Below are 15,719 nucleotides of genomic sequence, written 5' to 3'. Positions count from 1 at the left end.
GGGGCTCTTGGGGGGCCAGGAAGTGTGGGGGGTGCTGGGTTGGGGGAGCAGGGTGTCGGGGGGAGGGGTCAGGACGTGGGGGGATCGGGCTGGGGGAGCAGGGGGCTGGAGAAGGGGCCAGGAAGTGTGGAGGTGCTGGGTTGGGGGAGCAGGGTGCTGGGGGGAGGGGTTAGGAGGTGGGAGGGTTCTGGGTTGGGGGAGCAGGGGGCTGGGGGGAGGGGTCAGGAGGGGGAAGGGTTCTGGGTTGGGGGAGCAGGGTGCTGGGGGGAGGGGTCAGGAGGTGGGAGGGTTCTGGGTTGGGGGAGCAGGGGGCTGGGGGGAGGGGCCAGGAAGTGTGGGGGTGCTGGGTTGGGGGAGCAGGGTGTTCGCGGGAGGGGTCAGGAGATGGGAGGGTTCTGGGTTGGGGGAGCAGGGTGCTGGTGGTGGCAGAAGCCTTGGGGTTGGGGGGAGTAGGCTTATGGAGTAGTGGACAATGAGCTGTGTGGGGCTTCAGGGTGTGGTTGCTGGGGGTGAGGGAGCAGGAGCTGGGGATGGGGGGCATGTGGGTAGTTCAAGTAGGGTGAGAGAGGGACCACCTGGGCAGGGAGGATAGTTCGTTATGCATCTCCTGGGTTGAGAGGGAAGCAAGGATCTGGGAAGTGTGTGTGTTGTGTTGGGGATTTGTGGGAGAGCTCCTGGCAGTTGGGGACTCTTGGGAGGAGAGGGGGCATTGGAGGTGATATGAGGGGGAAATTGGGATGGCGGCAGAGGGCTGAGGAGGGGAAGAAGAAAGCATTAGGAGGAGGAAGGAATGAGGTTGGTGAACCAAACTGCCCCATGGGGTGAGGGAGCGGAAACACAGGGACAGTGCCTGAGTGATCCCATTGTAACCATCTAGCTCCATCTGACCTAATCATGCACTGATTCTCTTCAGATCAGTCTGAGGGGGAGAAAAAAGAAATGAGCAAGAACAGGAGGCCGCCTCCACCACCAGGACGCAGTGGTGCTGCCAAAGCCAGACAGGTGAGGCCTGGGTTTCCTTTTTTACCTCTCCCCTGTCTGTACAAGGAAACACCTCTCACTCCGGATCTGCTTTGAGATTCTTGGTGTAAAAAAATGTAGTTGTCCTGTTGTCAGAATCTGAAATCCCCTCAGTCCCTATGGCTGCTGCTCCCACCCCTCAACAAATGATTTCTGAAGTAACCTTTGTGTGTATAAAGGCCACAACCTTGCTACTCTTGACTTCAGTGGGGGCAGGTTCAGGCCTGTAGTTTATAAAGTTTGGGCTCCTGCAGGATGAAAAGTTCTATAGAGGTGAAAAATTGTTGCTGTTTATTAATATTGGTTCTTTCATTGTGGGTAAATTTTTGTCCGGCTGGTTTTATGGTATAAATACTGGTTTAGCCAGTGGGAAACTGGCCAGGTTGTAACCCAAGTGGCCTCTGCCTCCATCCCAAGGTGGGAATTAGATTTGCTGTTATTTAGAAATCACAGCAGGAGAATTGACAAACCAGAAATAATAGAAGTAAACAAATCATCATCATACCTCTCACCCTAGCCCCTTGGGACAAAGATGGGACCAGATGAAGAGGAGTGATTCATCTGTTCCCAACATCTCTCTGCTAACGCATAAAATGTGGAATTAAAAGTAAACAAGAAAAATACTAACGTGTGGAATTTAAAATAGTGTTGCGTACATTTCCTTAAAGCACAGCATCTACTTTTACCCTAGTTTCATGATGCAGAATTCCTGATGTTAATGTTCATTTGTGTTTACATACTGAACTAGAAATCTGAGATTTCTCAATCTCTGTGTACAGGCAGATGGGCAGGGTGATCTTTTGAGTTGCAGGTCTCCTTTCTGACAGCAACTGGCATGGGCATGGTCCAACAATTGCTTTATTTTCCTAGAATGACTGGGGAGGAGAATTTAGGATTTTGTTGAAGATGATTGGAATGAATGGTGTTAAATATTGTTTTGCAAATGTCAAAGAATCAGTTTTAACTTTTCAAAGCTCATTTTTCTGTCACACTGTGCCTGCCACTCGCTAGTCTGTGGAGCACATGTGCCAATCTAAGGGTGGGAACTTGATTGCTCTTAAGTGAGTGTCTCAGAGGAATAAAATGTGATGTCTTGTCCTAGATCCCTGGTTAAATTGCCACTCTGTAGGATGGATGGTCCAACATCCTGCAGCATTTTCAGTCTGTGGTGGATAAAGCTGGGCATTATTCCAGGTCTCTTGTATCAGCGGATGTGGATAATGGAGCTTCTGTAGACCTTTCTTTTGCACCCTTTTTACTGAACTTACCTATGTGCTAAAAGATGGAATGGCTGGAAAACCTGCTAACACTTTCAGTGGTATTGTGTATATGGTATTCCAGTCACTACGGTACCTCGGCACAGCTGACAGTAACTAGTACTGCTGTCTGCCACCTCACCGAATTATTGATGGAGGTACCTGTCTGCAGGAGGAGCACGTTAAGAATGGCCAAATTCACAACATGCAAGTCGTGGACCAAACCAGAGATCTAGAGCAAGTCTATGGAGGACAAACCGTCCAGTGACATATGGTAACAGCCTTCCCTCTCTTCATATGCTGGAGGGCTTTCTGTCAGACAGAATCCAATTAGGTGTGGATAATGTGTTAAACCTCCCCCTTCGCTTGAATCCTGCTTTCAATAAAATTAATGTATGACCAGTCAATTGGTGAGAGCTTTCAATTTCACTGGCTATAAACCTTGATAGACTGTAAAATTTATCTGACTGTGCTGCAGCTTGGCGGGTGAGAGGATCGCATGTTACTTCCCCATTTTCAGGCTGTCTGAAGGTTTACAGTACTTGCATTGGCCTTTCTTTTAGTAATCTACCAGGAGGAGGTACAGAGTTGAGTTTTGCCATCTGTCAGGGATTTTTACGTAGTGGTGCATGCATATAGGATTTGTATTACCCTGCCCTGCACTGTCTCAGTTGAAAGTCTGGCCTCCTCCCTTATGCTTTCTTCTTCCGCCCATCAGGGATTGGGTCAAACTCCAAGCTAGACAGGTGTTGGGAAGTGCAAACCAAACACTCCTATAAAAGCACAGACACACCTGCAGTTAAGTCTTTGCAGGAGTCTCTATAGGAGGGAGAGCTGGTTCTTCTTAACAGCAGTATGAAAAGTGAATCCTCTCCGATATTACAGTGAGGTGCCCTCCACTATACAAACAGCAAGACACGCCCTGACCATACGTTGGGGGAAGCTGTCATAAAGAATGTGTTGTGCAATACGATTATACGCCTGTAGCTCCTCTCATATGAGGCTGTCAAAATGCTTCATGAACATATGTTAAACTGTGCAATGCCTAGTAGTGTAAGTAGGTGTCCTGTTAGTTTCATTTTAGCAGTGGGTAAATTGGCACACAGAGTTGAAGTGAGTAGGGTTGCCAACTTTCTGATTGGAGAAAACCAAACACCCTTACCCTGCCCCGCCCCTTCTCCGAGGCCACTCTCCTTCTCCGAGGCCCCTCCATCGCTCGCTCTCCCCCACCCTCGCTCATTTTCACTGGGTTGGGGTAGGCAATTAGGGTGCGGGAGGGGGTGAGGGCTCCAGCTGGGGGTGCTGGTTCTGGGGTGAGGTGGGGGATGAGAGGGTTTGGGGGTGCAGGAGGTGGCTCTGGGCTGGGGATGAGGGGTTCGGAGTGTGGGAGAGGGTGCGGGTTCCGGGCTCTGGGAGGGAGTTTAAGTGTTGGAGGAGAGTCAGGGCTGGGGCAGGGGGTTAGGGTGTGGGAGGAGGTGCAGGCTCTGGTGGCAGGGAGTTTGGGTGTGGGAGGGGACTCAGGGCTGAGGAAGAGGGTTTGGGGTGCAGTGCAGGCTCCAGGTGGCGCTTACCACTTTCAGAAGGCAGGATACTGGGCTGGATGGACCATTGGTGTGACCCAGTATGGCCGGGAAGAAAAAAAGTACCCCCTCCTTATTTTCTGCTCTAACCATCAGATGACACTTCTCCCTCTTTTAGTTGAGACTAGAATTCAGGAATCCTGACGCCTAGTCCCTGGATCTAAGCACTAGATACCACTGCCTCTTGTTGCCTATTAGGAAACCATGGACTCATGGTTTGTCTTTTATCCTCTCTAGATGGGTTTGCTAGTGGATTTCTCTCCACATGGGATGATGGACAATGATAAGGAGGAGGATGGTGAACTGGAATCAGAATTAATAGCTATCGTGGGAGGCCAGCCAGATGCAAAAGAGAAGCCGAAAGGGAAAAGTAAGTGGTCCTCAACTCTATGCCCATTATGCATCTGCTCAGCTAGGACACATCTGAATCCCAGAAGGACTTGATTAAAAGAGTTACAAACTAGACCTTTCTTCCCCCCCCAGCCCTCCCAGCACACTAGTCTGAACTCTGATATTAAATGGTTATGTGAAATGAGTTGTGTATTTGTCTCCTCTTCTTTTCAGCCCCTTTGCCCATGGAAGCTATTGAGAGAATGGCTGCTCTCTGCATGAAAGACCTGGATGAAGAGGATGGGGAAGAGGAAGATCTGGAAGATGAAGATGATCTGATGGTATGAAGGACTTTGTACTCGGTGAAGGACTGGGAATGTTACACAAAAGTCCTTGTTATCAGGTCGATGCCTCATATGTGGGGAATGTCTAAAGTGACATGTCTGAATGGGAATTCTTGTGTAGCGACAGGCGAATAGATCCATTCATCTGCCATCTCCCTGCTCCCTCTGGGTCCTCTTGGAGAAACAGGATTTTTTTTTTTTGTCTCCAAAAAGCTTTATACCTCAGTGTATCACTGACCAGGGATCCTTCTATTGAATTTTGCTCACAGCTGCATTGTGAGTCAAACCCATTATACTGATATTCATACAATCCCGCAATGTTACCTATCTGTAGATACTGGAGTTAGTGTCTTAACTCCTAAGTTATTCCATTTCCTTAAAGTTGGGGTGTTCTACATAAGTGCCTGTCACATCCTAAGAAGGAGGAGATACTCATGAAGTGCTGGGACTTTTGTTGCAATGCTTCTCCCTTGCTAGTTGTCACCCTTAATCTCTCTCTCTGTAGTTTATAAGTTGCTGCTCAACTTCCCATCAGTGTGACTTACATTTTGAGCATCTCTAAACAAAATTAAGAGACTCAATTTCTTTGTTTTGTAGGCGGAACTCAATGAAGTCCTGGGTGAAGAGAAGGAAATCAAGGATACCACAATACCTGCTGCTAAGGTGCAAAACTACCCTTCTGACTTTGCTTCCTCTTTCATTCTTCTCACTGTTTCCAGTTGAAAGTGTGGCCATAGTACAGAAATGGCTCCTCCTTGTGCTACGTATCTGTTCCCTGTATGTCTGCAAGTTCTATATGCTCACCCCATTGATGCAAACCAGCATGTGTGCCTGTTAACATTGCAGAGTCTGAAGCGTTAAAGATGTAAATGACCTATGAGGTCAAAGTCCATCTTCTTGTCGGTTCAGGGGGGGACGAATGAGCTGGAGCCAGGTTCTGACAGCTTACAATATTGGGTTTGGGTTTTTTCAGATACCAGATGAATTGGTGACATTGGTAGACGGTCAGGAGGCTTGTTTTGTTCCTTGTAAATTGAGCAAAGTAATTGGGTGGAAAAGATAAGGCACGCTCCAGAAATTTGCAACGGATGGGCAAAATGCTGTGACTGCTGGGAGCCACATTGCCTCAGTAGCGCTCGGCAGGTGCAGCCACTGTCCCGTGTGTCATAAATTGCAGGATCAGGGCCTAAATGTGCACCCCCAGTAAAGTCACTCCTCAGAACCTTCAGGAGCCAAGTCCCTAAGGAAAAATCGAGTATTTAGTGGTCTTGAAATCAGAGGGGTTTTAGAATTATAGCGGGTAAAGTTGGAAAAAACCGTAAACCTCTGAGTCTAGGTCATTGATACTAGCAAAAAAGGCCTTGTACTATTGCCATTAATTTCTCACTTTCATTAGAGCTTGTGTCATAACTACCGCACTTTCCTGTGGCCATACATGGGCGTACTGTTCCTTTGGTTTTGTTTTAAAGGCTTTTCTGAATATGGAAGACGAATGCATCCTTCCTCAGCTTCAGTTTTTAGTAGCCGTTGCTTGAACCCTGGTATACACTGAGGAGAGTTCTTATTCCTTTACCAATTCCCTTCACATAATGTATTGTTTTTCCTATGAGTGTCTTTAAAAGACTCTCAACTAGTTGAAGACCAGTTCTGTTTTTAAAAACAAAACAAAAAACAAAAACGGGGAAAATCTAATATGAATAGGGACATTTTTGTTGTATGTGGTTGGATTAGTTAACCCAGACTCAATAGCCTTGTGCTTTCAGACCTTGCTAAGGCACCTATTGCTTCACCAGCTGCTCACCTTCAGTCCTTAGTGTCTGAACAGAGAGACCCTGAGTTGTGGTCACTCTAGACCAGGGATCGGCAACCTTTGGCACGTGGCTCGCCAGGGTAAGCATCCTGGTGGGCTGGGCTGGTTTGTTTACCGGCCGCGTCTGCAGGTTCAGCCGATTGCGGCTCCCACTGGCAGTGGTTCGCCGCTCCAGGCCAATGGGGACGGCGGGAAGTGGCGCAGGCCGAGGGAGGTGCTGGCTGCCCTTCCTGCAGCCCCCATTGGCCTGGAGTGGCGAACCGCGGCCAGTGGGAGCCGTGATTGGCCGAATCTGCGGACGTGTTAGGTAAACAAACCAGCCTGGCCTCGAGCCGCGTGCCAAAGGTTGCCGATCCCTGCTCTAGTCCAGGTTGTCCAGGAGAATTGTTCTAGCATGTAAGAACCAGAAAGTGAAACTGGCCAGTCTAGTTTGACTGTCTTGAGCCCAACAAAACCAGTCTCTCGTTGGAAGTGTTGCTATGGCTGTCCCGCGTTAGGCCAGTGCTTTGGATTAATTCACAACACTTTTTCCTCCTCTTCCCTGGGCTCTTACAGGTGAATGAAACTTCAGCTGATTCCAGCGGTGTAGAATCTACTCTGGTGGAAAGGCTGGAAATGTACAGAACAGCCATGACTAACGCAAAGCAAGCTGGAGACAGTGCCAAAGTGCGCAGATATGAAAGAGGCCTCAAGGTGAGTGTTAAATAATGCACCCAGAACACTATGTGCCCAGGCTAGCGGCTTGGTAACCATCTTGTCTTGCAAGATGCTTTTTAGGAAGAAAACCGAAAATATTTTTTAGAAACTTAATAGAAACTGCTTGATCTTAAATTTGCAACTGAGCATGACCAACGTTTTCAGATTTCAAAGTATGGCACTTAAATCCATATTTAGGCACCCATGTAAGGGGCCTGTTTTTTCAGCCTTGCTCCTAGTGCCTTTGGTGAAGCTATGGGTCTTGAGCCCTTCTGAAAATGAGGCCATTTTTATTGAGGTGCCTAAATATGGATAATACAATAGCTGATAACCTCCTCAGCAACAGTATATTGCAGGGGGTGCAGCGCTCTGATGTCTTCATTTTAGTGATATTGCTGTGTCCTCAGAGATAATATTGAACCCAAAGGCCCCAGCGTGGTCCTAATGGTCCCTGTACAACTGCAGGTGCGGGCTTTCCAATTAGACGGAAAAGTGAGGACCTGATCACTCCTGGACATTAAAGTTCCCATAGTGCTTTTCTCAAGTCAGAGGGCTCGTCCCAGCATCCTGGCCAAATTCCATCTTGGGTACTTTTATTCTGCCGCCCTAAAATTCTCCCTGCATCTTCATTTGGGTCTGGAGTCTTCCCTTACGAAACTGGAGGTGCTCTGACCATGTGCTGTTGCTAATCGCCCTGCCGCTTCCCACCACTGAGAGCTGCATTTCTGTGATGAGATTTGTCCATAAAGAGCATGCGGTTTGTACAACACTTTTGGCTCCCGTCGGATGAATGGCACTCATCTAAGAGGCTGCTACCTTCTAGTCATGAAAAATGTGGGAATTAGGAACTTGCTGTTTGGCTGAGGAATGGCTTTTTAGCTGATGACAGGCTGTGGGTTTCTGAGGTCTAATTAGGCTGCAGATCCTGGGCTGACTAAGGTGCTGGTATCCAGTTTTCCTGCAGTCAGGCTCTTAGCTGAAGTTCTGGCTAATTTTAAAGCGCCTGTTTTCCATAGCTGTTGGCAAAACCAAGAGTGAAAGTTTGGAAGCTTATCGCTAATTAGCCATTGTTGTTTTTTCCCAAGACATTAGAAAACATGCTGACCTCTGTAAGGAAGGGCAAAAAGATTGATGAGGAAGAAATCCCCCCCGCAGTTGCACTAGGAAAGAGCGGGAACTCCCAGCTGCCGTCCCCTTCTCCACTAACTCTGTCATCCCCGAGCTCCACACCCAACGGAAGGTTCAGTTTATCCAGCCATCCTCCTCCACAGCCACCCACTGCAGCACCTCCACAGGGACCCTCTGCAGCATCTCCCAAGCCGCCACCTCCTGTGTCTCCCAAGCCGTCGCCTCCTGTACTTCCAAAGCCAGCCCTGGCCTCGCCTATCAGATCCCCAGAGACACCAGAGGAAAAGCCTTTGGCACCGTCGGGTAAGCATGGGGGACCTTTTCATTCTCTCTCATCGCAGAAGGTTGAGCTTATAAATTCCTACTGATCTATGACCATGATGTTCCCCCGATCTTGCATCGGATGATTCTGAAACACAAAGCACAATGTCTCTTTTCTCTGTCTCTCTACAGGTTCTGAAAACGTCAGCACCCAGGCGCTCCTACATGACAGGCAGCGGGAGTACAAGCTAGCCGCGCTGCACGCTAAACAGCAAGGCAGTGTCGAGATGGCCAGTAAATACTACCGCATCGCTAAGGTAGGTGCCTGCCAGCCAAAGCACTGCTCTGTTAGCCTGGCAGGGGCTTTGGTTTAGCCCTAGAAGTGACGCTTTCAGTGGGTGCAATTAAGAAGTTGACCAGTTGGTGCTTAGAAGGCTGCTGGTAAACCACATCCACTGGTTCTGTGGCATGTTTGTGACTCTATTTCACCTTGGCTAGGCTTCTTCTGGGACAGGCTTTTCCTTCAGTTCAGCCGTTCAGCTTCATATGGAGAATTAAAATCAAACTGTGGTCTCCCCTCTACAAAAAAAAGACCTTGAAAATTGCAGTTAATGCAGATGCAGTTATTGTCTCCATAGGCCAGCTCAGGTGTGGCTAAAGAAAATACATTCCTCTGCTCCTATCTGTCCTCCACCTTTGGAGCATCCCTCTATAACCAGCATGAACCTGCGCTGGGAGTATGGTTCACTTACTGTAGCAGGAGCCTGGGAGCCCAGAGACCTGGGTTCTGTTTCTGAGTCTGGGAGGAGAATGTGGCCTAGTAGTTAGAGCAGAACATTGGAAGCCAAGACTACTGTGTTCTAATTTCAGCTCACTGTGAAACCTTGGGCAAATTGCTCTGTTTTTTTCAGTTGTAAACTGGAGATAAATCCCACTTCACATGGGATATATGAAGTTGGTTTGAGTGGTTTTGAATGAGGAGTTTTAAGATCTTTGAAGAAAGAGGTTAAAAGTACTATTCTCCCTGTCTTGTGTCTTTCAGAGCTTTGATCCCATTGTAGAAGCTTTGGGGAAAGGTGAAACCGTGGATCTGAGCCGTCTGCCCCCACCTCCAGGTGAGAATTGATACTCGACTTTGCCAAACAGCTGCGTCTGCTTTCTGGAGGGGTTCCCACTGACTTCATTGATATAGCAATGGAGGCCCTGGCTGAGTGGAGGAAAGTGCTAAAAGAGCGAACTCGGCAGTCGTGATCTTTCTTTGCTAAGCCAGGCCTACAAAGTTTTGCCAGCATAGCTATATCGGTCAGAGACGTGAAGAAATCCACCACCTTGACTTACGTGGCTATGCTGCAAAACCGCCCGTGGACATGCAACTGGACTGGTAAGAGTCCTTACGTTGTCGTTCGGGGAAGTGGATTGTACCAGCCAAAGGTCTCCTGATGAGAGCTGCACTAGGGGCCTCTGGCAGTACCGCTGTATCGGCAAAGCCTTTCTAGTGTAGATGAGCCCTTAGCCTCACCCAGTGGTTGGAAGTCGGGACTCATGGGTTCTATTCCCAGTTCTGTCACTTCCTCGCTGTGTGGCCTTTAGAAGGGGACTCCACCACTCTGTGTCTCAATTTCTGTTTGTAAAATGGGGCTGGGAGGAAAGGGGCGGTTTAATTAAGTGCTTTGGGATCCTGGCTTGGAAGGTGCGAGAGAAAGACGGAATCTCATCATTGCAGTGTACCATCTGGGTGCTGCTCCTTGTGAGGACTGGGTTGGCTGGGCCTGGTGGGAGAGGAGTAACCGATCTCCTTTCTGTCAATCTGGGTTGATTTTTTTACTTGTCGCTTACAATCTTACTTTCACAGACCAGCTGCCCAAGGAGCTGTTGTCCCCAGGTCTACAACAACACTCTGCTGTGTCGACAACCATGCCTTTAGCAAAATCAGCAGCCCCTGCTGCAGGTATGATCTCCAGAACGGTGCCTTGGTATCTTAGCTGCCCCAGCGTGACTAGAGGTTGCTCGTTATGCCGTGCAGCCGATCAACCCTGGAATTTCCATTAGCCAGAATGGGAGCCGCATGCGGTACTGCCTGTTTGGTAGTTGCTGTGTATCTTGCCAACCTTGCTTTTGTTCCTAAGGACAGCAAACCCCCTCTGTAGTGAAAGGAAAAACCTGCCCAGAAAGCAAATGGGACCTGGAGGGGAGGAGGAGGCCAGCCTGGGAGTATCACTAGCTTGAGTGGTGTTACCGTGCAAACTCCAGCTCTGCTGTTACCTGCAGAGGTCACGGCATCTACCAGAAAACACTGGAGAGCCTTGCAGAGCGTGTGCTGCATGTTCGGATAACCAGAAGCATCGTCGTGACACGGGGATGGGTGGGCATGTGAGTGCTGGGGTGGGAACATGTTTGCTCCCTGGTTGGCAGGGCACATCTCTTATTTATCGTCAGTGCTCAGGGAGGAGTCCGTGTTGCCGAGTGGATAGAGCACTGGGCTAGGACTCGGAAGGACCTGGGTTCTATTTCTGGCTCTCCTGTTGGGTGACCATGGGCAAGTCGTGGCCCGCTTTGTGCCTCAGTTTCCCCATCTGTAAAAAGTGGGGATAATTCTATGACTTCTTATGTAAATCACTTTGAGATCTACTGATGCAAACTTACGATAAGAGCTAGATATTCTAGGCAGGGGTTGGAAATGAAACGCTGAATTGCCTCCTTTCACCACCTCAGCGAGGGCTGGGGCAGAGTTCCAGATTTTTGTTAAGGAGGAAGAAGTTAGAAAAGTAAACCCAATAAACGTGTCGTCCCTTTCTCCCCACCCCTGCAATAGATATCCCTCCACCCCCGCGGGACATGCTGGAAGCCCTGCAGCAGAGGATGGAGCGGTATAAAACAGCGTCCGCTCAGGCCAAGAGCAAAGGAGATGACCGGAAGGCAAGAATGCATGAGCGCATTGTGAAGGTGAGAAAAGCGTGAAAGTCCTGTAACCTACAGCTCTGAGTGGATCCTGGCTCCCCTCACCCCCACAGATACCGTTCTGAATTAGAGCTGTACAGCAGGGCAGTATTCTTTCTGGGGCAATGTTATCTGCTGTTGGGGATTCAATGGGTGGTTGCCTTCTCTTTGAGTCAGTGCTGACCCCACTTGCTGGGGGCACAGTGCCTCTGGAGGTGCCATCTTTTTGAGTGAGATTCTTTCCCACTCATAGTCATTAGCGTCTTTAGTGCTTTCCCCAAAAGTTGGGGGGTACATTCTGGGTAACTGCATATTGCCTTCCCAAATCCCCCTGCAGTTTCATTTGGATCCATGATACATTACTTCAAGTAGCATAAATGTTTCTGTGCGCTGTTAAACCAGCTACTCCGTTCCACCCCAGAGACTGCTGCATTTCAGTGATGAGTGAAAGGTCCTTGTGCCTATCATCTTTATTTGTAAAGTCCATGAGTTTTCTCAGTATCGTCTTGAAGGCTGAGCACTAAAGCCAGGTGCAAAATGCCAATATCTTGACAGAGAAATGGAGTGCTTAAAAAAACCTGATCCTTTAGACCTAAATAAAACACTGCCATGATTGGAATCTAATCTGCCACTGGTGGCACAATTCCAATGGATGTCCGAGTTAGCCAGGTTTCTTCTCTCATACCACACTCAATGCAGTAAAGGGAGGAGTAACTGGTGCCATGGGATAAGATTTGAACTCCTCCGTAAAAAGATTCTGGGGCACAAGCTGGTTGGCTGACTCTGATTAGTTGATGGGACACCCCCCTATTGGCAGCTTGCATGCGGATTGTCTTATTGTTTCCTTGTGCTGTCCCCCCCCCCCCATCTGACTGTCGCCACCTGTTGCCTCTTGGCTGATACTTAGATTGTAAACTCTCTGGAGCAGGGACCACCTTTTTGTTCTGTTTGTACAGTACCTAGCACAACAGGGTCCTTGCCCACAACTGGGGCTCATAGGTGCTACCCTAGTGTAAATAATAAGGGATACGTCTTTCTCAGAAGGGCATGTCTGTGAGGCACCATGGCGGGGTGCTCAGTCGTGATTTCTCTTTCAGCAATACCAAGAGGCCATCCGAGCTCACAAAGCAGGGAAAACGGTGGATTTTGCTGAACTGCCTGTTCCACCAGGTATTTTCCGATTTTATTTTGCTACCAAGGTAGAACAGTAGAGGATGCTCTTCACTCACCATTTTTTAAAGCTTCCATATGTGTGAATTTCACTCTGGAATAGCAGCTTTGGAGACCTCTCTATTTACAACACATACAGCATTGGCAGTAACAGGGCACCCTTCTACGCTCCATCCCCACCAATTTCTCTGAGTCCTGCCCTGGAAGGACCTTTCCCCTAGGAGCAAGAGGGAATTTCAGTCTCCTTTCTGTGGTCCTTGGCATTTCTTCTGAGATCGCCCCCTTGTTCCCTGCAGTTCTGTTATCTAGCACGGTTCACTCAGCGGGTTTGAATGGCATTATCACACGAGTAGCTAGATGTGGATTCTTCCTACCTCTTTAGGGCGCTCAGGTACGCAGCAGCTCTCGATAGTAGTTTGATCAGTTTCGATCTCCTCTTTAGACTTGCCATCTCTTTGGCAGGCTTCCCACCCATCCATGGCATGGAGGCTTCATCAGGAGACCAAAGCATCCTGGGAGTCCTGGAAACCGCTATGAAACTAGCCAATCAGGAAGACAGAGAGAATGATGAGGAAGATGACAATGTGGAGGGGATGAAAAAGGTCAGGTTCTGCTAACCTGGGAGCCTGATCCGTTGGGCACAAGATGGCTCAGTTAAAACCAATGCTGAGTTGTATTAACTGATTATCAGGGGTGGGACCAGTTTATACAGAACCCCATTCATTTGTGCTATGAAACTTTTTTTCTCCATGGAAACTGGATACAGGTCACTTGCAGGTTTAAACTAGATTCTCTGTATTTTGAAGGTGGATTCTCTGAAACTTGAAGTCTTTAAACCATGATTTGAGGACTTCAGCAACTCAGCCATAGGTTCGGGGTCTGTTACAGGAGTGGGTGGGTGAGGTTCTGTGCTCTGCAATGTGTGCGAGGTCAGACCAGATGATCACGATGGTCCCTTGAAGTCCTATGGGTCTCTGTTGGGGTTGAATTTTATAGTGCTGGCTAACGTGGGCTTTTTTCCTCTCCATTTGTTTCAATTCCCATCTTACCCGAGTCCCAGAGTTCAGAAATGTTGTGTTCTGTTGCAAGAAAAATAGCTTCCTGTATTTTTCTGGTTGTTAATTACAGCCGGGCTCCCGCACTGCGCTGTCAAAGCCAGCCGCCTCGTCCCAGCCCAAGCCGGTTCCACGTGTGTCTTCGGGAGGTACCCCTGCAGCAGCCAATGTAGCTGGGACTGGCAAATCCACCGCAAAAGCCACCACAAAAGGTACTTGTGCTTTCCAGCTCACAGAAACGTTCCGTCTTTATCAAGGCCGATGCTGTCGGAAGTGGTCAGACTGCGTTCAGGGCCACGCTGTCCTATATGCTGATCTGTGGTGCTGGTGCCAGTCCCTGCTACGGTTCTCTGGCTGGAATGGTTCCCTTGTCTGACTCGGTACCTGTGGTGTAGTCAGGAGGCCAGGCCAGATTTAGGGAGCGCATGCACGATGACACCAGCCAGCACAGGCTAAGAACCAGAGAGGACTGTAGGGGCTGATGGGCCCGGTATTTTGAATACACCAACGTTCCCAGCTTCCCTTTCCAGCTTGGACTACCTATAGCATGAGGTCCTGACAGCCACCCCCGATGTGACTATCCTCTTTCTCCTCCTCCCGGCAGCCCAACAGCAGCTCGCTTTCCTGGAGGGCAGGAAGAAACAACTGATGCAGGCGGCGCTTCGAGCCAAACAGAAGAATGACATTGAGGGAGCGAAGCTGTTCCTGCGTCAGGCCAAGGGCCTTGACCCCATGATCGAGGCGTCCCAGGGTGGGCTTCCTGTCGACATAACCAAAGTAAGGAGGTCCCTGCGGTGCATTTAGTTTGAGACCAATCCACGGCATGAGAAATCCTGACCACTCGGTCGTTAAAGATTCCCGGCCTTTTCAAAAGCCCAGAAGTCCTGGGTAATTCTATTCTGCCTCTTTCAATTCCAAATGCATTGATTATGGCATCTTTCACTCCCTCTCCCACCATGTTGTGCACCATTGCTGTGTGCTAGGTGGATAGCTGACACTTCCCACCCCAGCAGTGGCTGCATTTTAGTGCTGGGCATTGTGATCCTCAGAGACAGCGTCTGTCACTGTTTGTTAGTTTGTAAAGATCGCTGGGGATCCTGCATAACAAAAGGATAAACGGTTATATTGCTACTTATGCTGTAATGATAATCTGTCTCTAAAACTAGCCGCTACAGGAATATTCATAGCTATGTGTTTTGCCTGAATTCAGGAGTATTGGATGCTCAAACTCCTGAACTTAGATATAACTGGAGCTGTGTTACGTACTGACCACTGGAACACCCCGCCCCCTGCACTTGCTTTCGGAGTGCTGACGTCTCTGCCTGTATCCGAAGATCTGTCTAATGGCTAGATTAGGGAGTGAGCATTCAAGTCTCCTGGATTCTATTCCAAGTTCTGAGAGGGGAGTTGGGTATAGTGCTTAGAGCAGGAGAGTGGAAGTCAGTACTCCTGGGTTCGGGTTCTGATACTGACCTATTGCGGGACTTTGGAAATGGAGATGCAAAGAGGAAGTGACTTGTCCAGTTTGCAAAGTGGGGATAATCTCTAGCTTCCAGGGGCTGTGGGGCTTGATGAGATAATGAAGAAGGGTTTTGAGTGTCTCGGATGGAAGACGAGGTCCAGCATGGGCAATTCCTTACTCCAGGACTGACTTTTGCAGATGGGTCTGTAGGTGAAAATCTCTTCTCTTGAAACTGCAGGTCACTGTCATGCCTCCCTTCTGTTTCAGGTGCCTCAAGCCCCAGTGAACAAGGAGGATTTCGTGCTCGTGCAGCGTCGTGGGGTCAGCATCTCCCCAGAGGCTGCCAGCCAGTACATGGAGTTCATGAAGCTGATGAGGCAGCAGCACGAGGTAGAAGACCCAAAGGGAGATGCGCTAGGAAGAGAGTGTTCGGTTGGGCTTTCAGAGGCTTAGAATCTCCTGGGAAGCTCTTCAGAACAGCAGTGACAGGGGAGTGGATTCCTGGGGGACTGGAGTTTTCACGCCTAGGCTTAAGTGAAGTTTCTTGCCCTTCTTCCTCCAGGAGGAGATTCTGCCAGCTGTGATCCCAGGAGTGTTAGAGTCACACCTGCTGCTGCATCTTGTTAAGTCAAACTTGCTCTGCCTCTTCTGGAGTCGTCCTTCTCTGCAA

At 49.0% G+C, this 15,719-nt stretch overlaps 1 protein-coding gene across 3 annotated transcripts in view; it reads left to right on the top strand.

Moving 5' to 3' along the window:
- CC2D1A (coiled-coil and C2 domain containing 1A) overlaps positions 1–15,719 on the top strand; it is a 35,206-nt gene that overhangs the window by 227 nt on the left and 19,260 nt on the right. For 2 of the 3 annotated variants that reach the window (XM_005310668.5, XM_065575756.1), the window contains 15 exons: positions 914–1,002; positions 4,094–4,226; positions 4,421–4,527; positions 5,128–5,193; positions 6,896–7,033; positions 8,122–8,467; positions 8,618–8,742; positions 9,468–9,540; positions 10,278–10,373; positions 11,238–11,368; positions 12,460–12,532; positions 12,995–13,134; positions 13,661–13,799; positions 14,192–14,364; positions 15,317–15,439. In XM_005310668.5, the coding sequence (XP_005310725.2) occupies positions 940–1,002; positions 4,094–4,226; positions 4,421–4,527; positions 5,128–5,193; positions 6,896–7,033; positions 8,122–8,467; positions 8,618–8,742; positions 9,468–9,540; positions 10,278–10,373; positions 11,238–11,368; positions 12,460–12,532; positions 12,995–13,134; positions 13,661–13,799; positions 14,192–14,364; positions 15,317–15,439 (1,926 nt within the window). In that variant the 5' untranslated portion in view covers positions 914–939. Of the gene's footprint in view, positions 1–913; positions 1,003–2,448; positions 2,551–4,093; positions 4,227–4,420; positions 4,528–5,127; positions 5,194–6,895; positions 7,034–8,121; positions 8,468–8,617; positions 8,743–9,467; positions 9,541–10,277; positions 10,374–11,237; positions 11,369–12,459; positions 12,533–12,994; positions 13,135–13,660; positions 13,800–14,191; positions 14,365–15,316; positions 15,440–15,719 lie in introns of those variants that run through there. The other variant, XM_065575755.1, reaches the window with a different exon arrangement.

The sequence above is a fragment of the Chrysemys picta genome, chromosome 22, assembly GCF_011386835.1.
Source record: "Chrysemys picta bellii isolate R12L10 chromosome 22, ASM1138683v2, whole genome shotgun sequence".
Taxonomy (NCBI): domain Eukaryota; kingdom Metazoa; phylum Chordata; order Testudines; family Emydidae; genus Chrysemys; species Chrysemys picta.
The sequence above is the reverse complement of the archived record's forward strand: the minus strand, read 5'-3'. Positions and strand labels throughout refer to the sequence as shown.